The sequence below is a fragment of the Triticum dicoccoides genome, chromosome 5B, assembly GCF_002162155.2.
Source record: "Triticum dicoccoides isolate Atlit2015 ecotype Zavitan chromosome 5B, WEW_v2.0, whole genome shotgun sequence".
Lineage (NCBI taxonomy): Eukaryota > Viridiplantae > Streptophyta > Magnoliopsida > Poales > Poaceae > Triticum > Triticum dicoccoides.
In genome coordinates, this window is record NC_041389.1 from 218,555,974 (window position 1) to 218,564,327 (window position 8,354).

General features: G+C 44.5%; 1 protein-coding gene across 3 annotated transcripts; it reads left to right on the top strand.

Annotated features, from left to right (window-relative positions):
• The first annotated feature begins 231 nt into the window (after window positions 1–231).
• Window positions 232–8,013, top strand: LOC119308112 (filament-like plant protein 2). Of its 3 annotated transcripts, none has more exons than XM_037584239.1 (5): window positions 232–491; window positions 1,819–2,072; window positions 3,401–3,725; window positions 4,788–7,102; window positions 7,304–8,013. In XM_037584239.1, the coding sequence occupies exons 2-5, from the start codon at window positions 1,956–1,958 to the stop codon at window positions 7,682–7,684; spliced, it is 3,138 nt and encodes a 1,045-aa protein (XP_037440136.1). In that variant the 5' UTR covers window positions 232–491; window positions 1,819–1,955; the 3' UTR covers window positions 7,685–8,013. The 3 variants fall into 3 exon arrangements, with proteins under 3 accessions (XP_037440136.1, XP_037440135.1, XP_037440137.1); XM_037584238.1 differs by lacking the exon at window positions 232–491 and adding an exon at window positions 579–1,049; XM_037584240.1 differs by lacking the exon at window positions 232–491 and adding an exon at window positions 579–1,049 and having other exon boundaries at window positions 1,834–2,072.
• Window positions 8,014–8,354: the final 341 nt, after the last annotated feature.

The window sequence follows — 8,354 nt, forward strand, 5'->3', positions numbered from 1 at the left end:
GAGAGCTAGGCGCTACGGGTCAGCCGCGTGAAATAGTTTCACGGACAGTTCATTATGTGATTTGATTTCGTCTATAGGTCAAATCTGTTAAATTTGCCCCCTCATGCGCGGGGTACCGTACGACAACCCCCACATCGCCCGGGAGAATCCAAACCGAATCACGCCTCACGCTAAACTAAACTAAACTGAGCTACGCCAAGAACCCTAATCCGCTGATTTCAAAAAAAAAAAAAAAACCCTAATCCGCTGCTGCAATCTCGCTCTCCGTCCCCAACGGCAAGGAACACTAACCACCACTACCACCACCACCCATCCAGTGGTTGCATCAACAAAAGCACCGAGGAAGCCTACAAGGTAGTGCTAGCACTAGTATACTACTACGACAGACAGAGAGAGGACCGCGGAGCGTCGGCGATTCGAGCTGCCCAGGCGGGAAGGAAGAAGGAGCGAGGCAACGCCGGCCGGCGGCGACCACCATTGATGCGGTGCGGGTGAGTGTGCACCTCGGATTCCCGCTCGCTGCATTTATTTTAGTTGCGGGAATGGGAAAGAGCCGCTTTGGATTCTTGCTGCGGCTGGCCGGCTGCGAGCATTTATTTCTTCCTCCGATGCACAGCCACAACACTCACTCCTCCTTGGGAACTGGAAAGTACTCGTACTATAGTATAGGACCATGGCATCTCACATGGCCAAAGCTGCAGGAGGCGGTGGGGGTGGTGGTGGCCAAGCTGTTGCAGCAGCAGTGCCGACGCCCATGGCCACCTCCTCTCCAGCTCCCCTCCCGCTCCCTTTTTCCCCACTCCGCTTTTCGGCTCGTATTCTCTCGCTCCGATCTGTGCGACTGCGTGAGCTGACGCTTCTCGCTTTCCGTTCCTAGCGCAGCCTGCACACCCATCCAGTATCCTAGAGAGAGAGAATATAATCCTAGTGAGAGAGAGCGAGAAAATAAAGAGAGAAACATTGAAGAAGAAGAAGAAGTGGAGTGTTGTGTTCACGGAGTTCTTGCACTCGATGCAGGGGCATTGCTCCGTGTGATGCTTAAATAGCAGGTATTAATGCAGCCCATTCCCTCCCGCCTTACTCTCCGGGACCGGGACTCGCCTTCTTGGTTTCCGCCATGAAATTTCTCTAGCTGCTCTGCTTTTCTTCTTTCCCCGGTTCCCAAGGGCTGGTCTTTGCCGGTTTCTCTTCAAGTTAGGTCTGGATTTGGGGGTTTCAGCATATTTGCGCGGGGCTTAGCTTTAGGTTTAGGTGATTGGCGAGGTGGAATTGGGGATTTAGGGATTGTGCCTCTTGTTCTTTGCCCAAGGATTATCATTCCCTTGGTTGCTCGAAGAAGAAAAAAAAATCATATTTATTCCTCTTGTGTTTCTATTCTATTTGGGGGAGTTGAGAGCAGTCGGTGGCTACAACTTTTGGAGTGACGCATTGCAACTTTTTTGCTACTACTATTTTGCTCGCACCTTCTTCTCCTGATGTTAAGGCAGAAGAGCAATCTCTTTTTTCGGGTCGGCTGTTCTTAGTTGGAATTTATGGACAGGGCATAGTTGGGACTTTGTGTTGGTCAGTATTGGTCTTGCCCACTTTTGACTCTTAGCTTTGCCAAAAGAACAAATTCCCGGGTTGCTGTTTTTTTCTGAATCCAACCTAGTTCCTGCTTGGTCTCAGTCGTTGCAAAATTAGTTCCTGTCAATCGTGACTACAGTTCCTGGTTGGTGTCATTAACTGGGAGTTGCATCTTTTTCTACCTGTCGGTCGGTATCATAAACGAGTGATCATTGATACTAGCAATTTTCAACCGGCTGCTGTTTGATACAGATTAGTCATCTTCAGCGCAGCACTGCACGAGGAGATCTTTCTGCATCGCTTCCTGTGCCAATGTTGATTGATCAAACCTGCATATGCTGGTGGTAGCTGAGAAAGGAGAACCACCTTTTCCATCTTTCGGATAATTGATGGTTATGGACCGCACGGGTTGGCTCTGGAGGCGCAAGCCTTCGGATAATAGTCCTGGGGCAAGCGATAGCTCTGTGCCCGTGTCATCGCATCCTCAGTGCTGCTCTGGCGATCAGGTTCTACCCACATGCCTTCATTTTGTATCCTGCAAATCTTTTCACCTCAGCATGAGTGTAGGGTAGTTAGCACATTCTTATCATGGGGAGCCGTTTTGTTGAATGTGGCTCTTTCTCGAGGTTTGGGCAATTAATTCTAGTATTAGGAAAGTTCTGAACTTTACATTATAAATGAAGAATTTATAGGCTTGCTGCCTTGGACAGATTGATAAAGCATACAACCTCATAGTTTGATCAGATTCAAGTAGGACAGGTGTTTAGATGCTAATGTTTGTTGAGTACATTGCCATTGCCCATTAGTGGGAAATCTTGTGATAGAGAAAGGCCAACAGCTTTCAACCTATCAACTGTAAGATTAGTTCCAGTTGTAAGATTTACTTGTTGAGCCACAACTATGATACTTTGTCAACCGAGGCTCTATGTCTATCCATAAGAGGATTTTAGCAATTTCTGAATGTTCGCCAATATACTGGTAAAGTCCGTTCTTGATTTTCGATGAAACAAGTGTATTTCCTAATAGTTGAATATCAGCAGTGCCTTGCAAAGGACCTAAATGTTTAAGTGATGCTTCCCTAGTCCTCAGACCTTGCAACAACTATAGGGCATAGGCTACTCTGAATGATTGGCAAACAAATGCAATCGAAAGCCTGAAGAGCATAGGTCGTTCGTTTTCTAGAAAAAATGGTTTCACATAGATGGTTAAAGAAAATGGCTCTAGTAGCTACCAGAAGGACTTGATTGATGATGTGAATACAGTATGCTTACAATTTTGTAATACATAGATCAGGTCTTCTCCGGATTTTATCATCTAGTTCATTAATTCAAACAAACTTGACTTCTGTTGATGCCCAAAAAGTTACTAAAACGTGGTACTAGGTACTGCTTTTGAAATTCATACGTCACTTCTATTTTTTCAAAGGTATTAAGTTCTGCAATAGTCCATGTGTATGTTTCCTCCCGCCTTTGGTGAATAATTGACTTCCTAAAATTTGTGCAGTGAAACTATTCTAACTTTAACTACTACTAGTAGATACAGATATATTTGGACTGGTAAGGTGAAAATAGTACTGTTTGGTTTGTCCTACAAAATACATTCATGATTTTCTATTAGCATGCTCCTACAAAAACTGATGGTTGAACATCCATATTGAAGAGCGTGTCAATGTTTAAATGTCATCTATTTACAAACAGGCGGGGTACTTTTTCATGTGATGTACTATGTGCAGATGGCATCTATTACTAACTCTGCACACGTCTTCGACACATATTTTCATTTTTGCGAGAAAAGATTATTTAAGCATTTAAATTTTCTGCTCCTGTTTAAGCAGGAGGTTCTGAGGCCTGTCTCAAACAATGCTTCAGCACATCATGGTCAATCACCCAAAGTCTCTTCGAGGGTTAGGCATGATGAGACCCAAGAAACTGGAGTACCAAAATTGTCGAATGAGAAGCTAGCATCAAGAGTTAATTTAAATGATTTTTCTCCACAGCATGGTCAGTCACTAGAATCATACCTATCATCAAATGGAGATGAAGAGACCAAGGAGACCATGAAGAGTCTAAATGAAAAACTTGCTGCTGCCCTTTTGGCTATTAGTGAGAAAGAGGATCTTGTTAAGCAGCATGCTAAAGTCACAGAAGAGGCTGTTGCAGGTAAGCTTGAAGGGAATTGAATGATTCCCTCATTTGTTCTTGTGCATTTATATACTCTATGATCAGAAAAAGGAAAGGACTGTTCTGTTTCTGTATTAGCCCCTGGGGTGTAGATACAATTAGGTAAAATAAATTAAATGGGGAAGTCCTAAATTAGACCGATGGAATTCTGTCAGCTAGAATAAGAAAAGGCGCCTACAAATTAATCTCATCCTTTGTAATATAATAATGACAGTTTTTCTTTGTTCAGAAGGTCATAACATCAGTCCTGATAAGCCCCAATTTGCTGTTTCTTCTCCGCTAATAAAACCTATCCTTCTACTCGCTCTAAAATGGGATTTGTGTAATAAGTTGTTGATATTCAACAACTCCGGTGGAGGACTCACAGAAATATCTCGGATAGTACCACAATCTCTTCTACGCACAATAAAATGTTGAACAACTTCAACAAGTTTACATATAAGGTATCCAGCATCTGCTGTTCGTACAGCAGTATGTACAGCCCCTTTGCGGGCTCCATAGTAGAAAATTATATATTCTGTCAAAGGGAGTCCCATATTTCATTTACAACAACTGTTAGAAGTATAATTATGTTTAAGTTAGAGATTAGGACTTGAGATAGAATCGGTTTAAATCATGTACGACTTGCCCTCTACTCCAAGTCTCTCTCCCTCCCATGTACTTCTATTTTCCATATATACCCCATATGAGGGTCAGATCAATACAACAGAACAACGCAAATAGCCATCCTATAATTTCCACAACAACAACAAAGCCTTTCAGTTCCAAATAAGTTGGAGTACGCTAGTGTTGAAACCCATGAGATCTCGAAACCCAAGTCATGGTTCTGGCACGTGGATAGCTAACTTCCACACACCCCTGTCCATGGCTAGTTCTTTGTTGATATTTGATTTATTAGCTTAAATTTTAGTTTGTTGATGGATTGTATTTCTGCAAGTAATGTTCAGCTTCATTTCTGCAAGAGAGAAGAGGAAGATACTTTCAGCTTTATTATTCCATGCAGTAATGTTCACAACCATTTCGTTGATAACCTTTATGTAGGTTGGGAACAAGCTGAAGTCGAAGCTACTGCCATCAAGAAGCTGCTTGAAGCTGCTTCCCATAGAAATGATTATCTCGAGGGTCAGGTCAGCCACCTAGACAAGGCCCTCAAGGAATGTGTGAGGCAGCTGCGCCTGGTACGGGAAGAACAAGAGGAGATAATACGTGATGCACTTACCAAGAAGTCCCAGGAGTTGGAGTCTGAGAACTCCAAGCTGCAAAACCATATTGCTGAGCTGAAGAAGCAGCTGGCAGCAACCAAATCAGAAGCCTCCACCGTGTCTGCACAGCCTGATCTACAAGAGAAGCTTCAGACAATCGAGAAAGATAACTTGGATCTCAAGGCCAAGCTCCTTGTACAGTCCAAAGATCTGAAGATACTCTCACTGGAAAAAGACTTGAGCAATCAAGCAGCAGAGACAGCCAGCAAGCAGCACCTGGAAAGTATAAAAAAGATTGCTAGGGTTGAGGCAGAATGCCGCAGGTTACATCATCTAGCTCAGAAAACAGCATTGGTCAATGATTCTAGACCTCCGCCAAGCGCAGAATCACTAACTGACAGCCACTCTGACAGTGCAGAATGTATGGTTGGTGTTGATAGTGAATTGAGAAATTCTGACTCGTGGGCATCTGCTCTGATTACGGAGCTTGACCAGTTCAGGAATGCGAAGGCTAGTGCAACAAATATTATGAATAATCCTGTTGAGATCGACCTAATGGATGATTTCCTTGAGATGGAAAGGTTGGCTGCATTGCCTGAATCAGACCAGACAAGCTCTACCTTTGATATGGAGACTGATTCCGACAAGGCTGTGACGAGAAACAACTCTTCTAAAATTGAAAATGAAGAATTGCGGCGCCATGTTGCAGATTTGCATTCGAGGGTTGAAATAGTTGAAAGCGATAAGAAGGAGCTTGAGATAGCTCTTATAGAGGCTAGAAATCAGCTTGACATCTCCTGTGACGCACTAGTGGCGGCAAGGAACAGGCTGGTTGAAATGCAAATGCAATTGGATTTGGCAAATGACTCCAAATATGCTGCTCTGGGAGATGTGGACCGATTGGACTCGGAGAAAAAGGCTTTGGAGTTTCAACTGGAGTCCAAATCTGTAGAAGCTGAGGAGCTACATGCGATTGTTGCTTCATTGGGAGAAAATGCAGAAAAGAAGGAATTTGAGTCGCAGTTAGAACTGGTCTCAGCCGAAGCCGCAGAGCTTCGGGTGACTATGGCATCATTGGAAGAGAGGATTGAAACCGAGACTGCTCTTTCTGTGCAGCACAAAGAAAAATCAGATGCTGCATGCAATGCTAAAGAATTGTTGGAGACACAGCTGTATTCTGCAAATGCTGAAGTGCAAAAACTGCATGGCATCATCAAATCACTAGAGAATCAGGTAGAAGAAGAGAAGGCACTGCGCGACGAACTCATGATACAATCATTGCTGAAGATTGAAGCAGCTGTTGAGGCTGTTAAAGAACCATTGGAGGCACAGCTGTGTTCCGCAAACACCGAAGTAGAGAAACTGCGTGGCATTATCGAAGCATTAGAGAGTGAGATAGAAAAGGAGAGGACAGTGCATGAAGAACTGACATCACAGCTAGACATGAAGATTGAAGCAGAGAGAACTCATTCTGAGGCTGTTAAGGAATCATTGGAGGGACAGCTATGTTCAGCAAATAGCGAGGTAGCGAAACTGCGTGATATCATTAAAGCGCTAGAAAATGAGGTAGTTGAAAAAGAGAAGGCGTTGCATGAAAAATTGGCAGAAAAAGCAGAGAAATCTATTTCTGCGGAGTCTGTTAAAGAATCATTGGAGGCAGAACTCCAGTTAGTCAACTCTGAAGTTGTGAAACTGCGTGATATGGTGACGGCGCTTGAGCATGAAGTGGTAAAGGAAAAGGAGTTCTCTGACGAGCTGCAGCTGCAGCTAGAAGCTCTAGAGGCCATAAAAAGGGTGTTGGAGTCAGAGGTCGAGTCTGCACATCAGGATGCCCGGAAGCTTAAGGAGAAGGTTGAGTTGTTTGAAGCAAAACTGGACGAACAGATGTCGTCAGCAGCGGAGTTCACTGCCAAGGAAGAGGCTGTGCAGTCACAAAGAACGGCAATGGAGCATCAACTTGAAGCATCAAAGGCCGATGTTGTGAAACTGACGAACATGGTGAGCTTCCTCCAAGGGGAGGTTGTGCAGGAGAGGTTGCTGTCAGAAGATTATGAACAGAAATGCCGAAAGCTGGAGGCTCAGTTGTCAAGGGATATTCGGGACGCGAAACTCTGGAGGCTTGCAAACTCAAATGGAGACCTAAAGACCAAGCAGGTAAATTTCTCTTTATACTGAATCTGGTGATTGCGGCTCTGATAACATTTATGAATTTGTGTTTTGTCGATTATCGATCCAGAGTAGAAAGAGGGCCACTAAAGTTGGTGCAGCTCAAACATCCCACCTGTTAACCTGAATGCATATAAATTAAGAGAACCAATATTCTATGTCTAAATATGAATCATGATCTTTGTATAGGAGAAGGAGCTTGCTAGTGCAGCCGGGAAGCTTGCAGAGTGCCAGAAGACCATTGCTTCACTGGGACGCCAATTGAAATCACTGACAGAGATTGACAACGTGGTGCTGGAGCCTGGACTAGGACTGCTGCTGGAACCCAGGGACATAGCACTAGACTTGAGAGCCAGTGATCCTGGCCTCCTTCAAAAAAGAAGCACTGGTTCCAACTTTGCAGTCTTCGCTGACGAGTTATATGATCTTGACCTTCCGGATGGCGACGTGGGCTGCTTTTCGCCACTCCCGTCGATGATTCGACCTTCATCACCCCCTCCCTCGGAAATGTCGGTGTTTGCAGGGGGGCTGTCGTCGCTTAGTAGCTACAGGGGAAAGAGACGAAAGTAAGAGCTGATGGATGATTAGAATGTCAAGATTGATTGCCGCTAACAGTTTATGGACAGCTCTCATGTGTAGGAGCGGAGCAGGAGAAGAAAGTAGAGATTGCCCGCATTGCTCGGCTAACAGTCCATTGATGCTCTCATCTGTAGAGGTAGTAGATCAGTGTACATTTACAGAAACTGATTGGTAGAAGATTTGTGTGCCAAAATTCCATTCTAGCAAGCTCAGTTTTTCACAGCCTGCTTGATGAAGTCTTACTGTATGGGTGCTGGCTGTTTGGTTCAAAATATAAACTCGGTAGTACTCAGTGAATAGTTAGGTCTATTTGTGCCTCATTCAGACAGAAGTGCAGGTTTTTACCAAGCTTACCTTAATCAACAAGGGAGCTAACTAACATTTTTGAGATTTCTCGACAAATGTCATTATAGCAACTCCAACGTGCCAACCAAATGGATGAAAACACGCTAATTGTTCGTCTTGACACATTTGCAGCCCCAATTTGTGTGCATCCGCTCATTATCCGCCTCACAACTAGCCCACGCGGCAACGGACGAGCCGTGCGTCCGCTCATTATCCGCCTCACAACTAGTCCACGCGGCCGTAGACGATTCGTCCATCTAACCTGGGCCCCAATTTGTGTCCACGCGGATACGAGACGGACGAGCCGTGCATCCGC

Bases quoted from the DNA above. Each gene is read 5' to 3' on its own strand.
- LOC119308112 (XM_037584239.1), top strand. From the start codon at position 1,956: ATGGTTATGGACCGCACGGGTTGGCTCTGGAGGCGCAAGCCTTCGGAT. The intron at 3,726-4,787 runs GTAAGCTTGAAG...ACCTTTATGTAG, and splicing joins CACAGAAGAGGCTGTTGCAG to GTTGGGAACAAGCTGAAGTC. The intron at 7,103-7,303 runs GTAAATTTCTCT...ATCTTTGTATAG, and splicing joins GAGACCTAAAGACCAAGCAG to GAGAAGGAGCTTGCTAGTGC.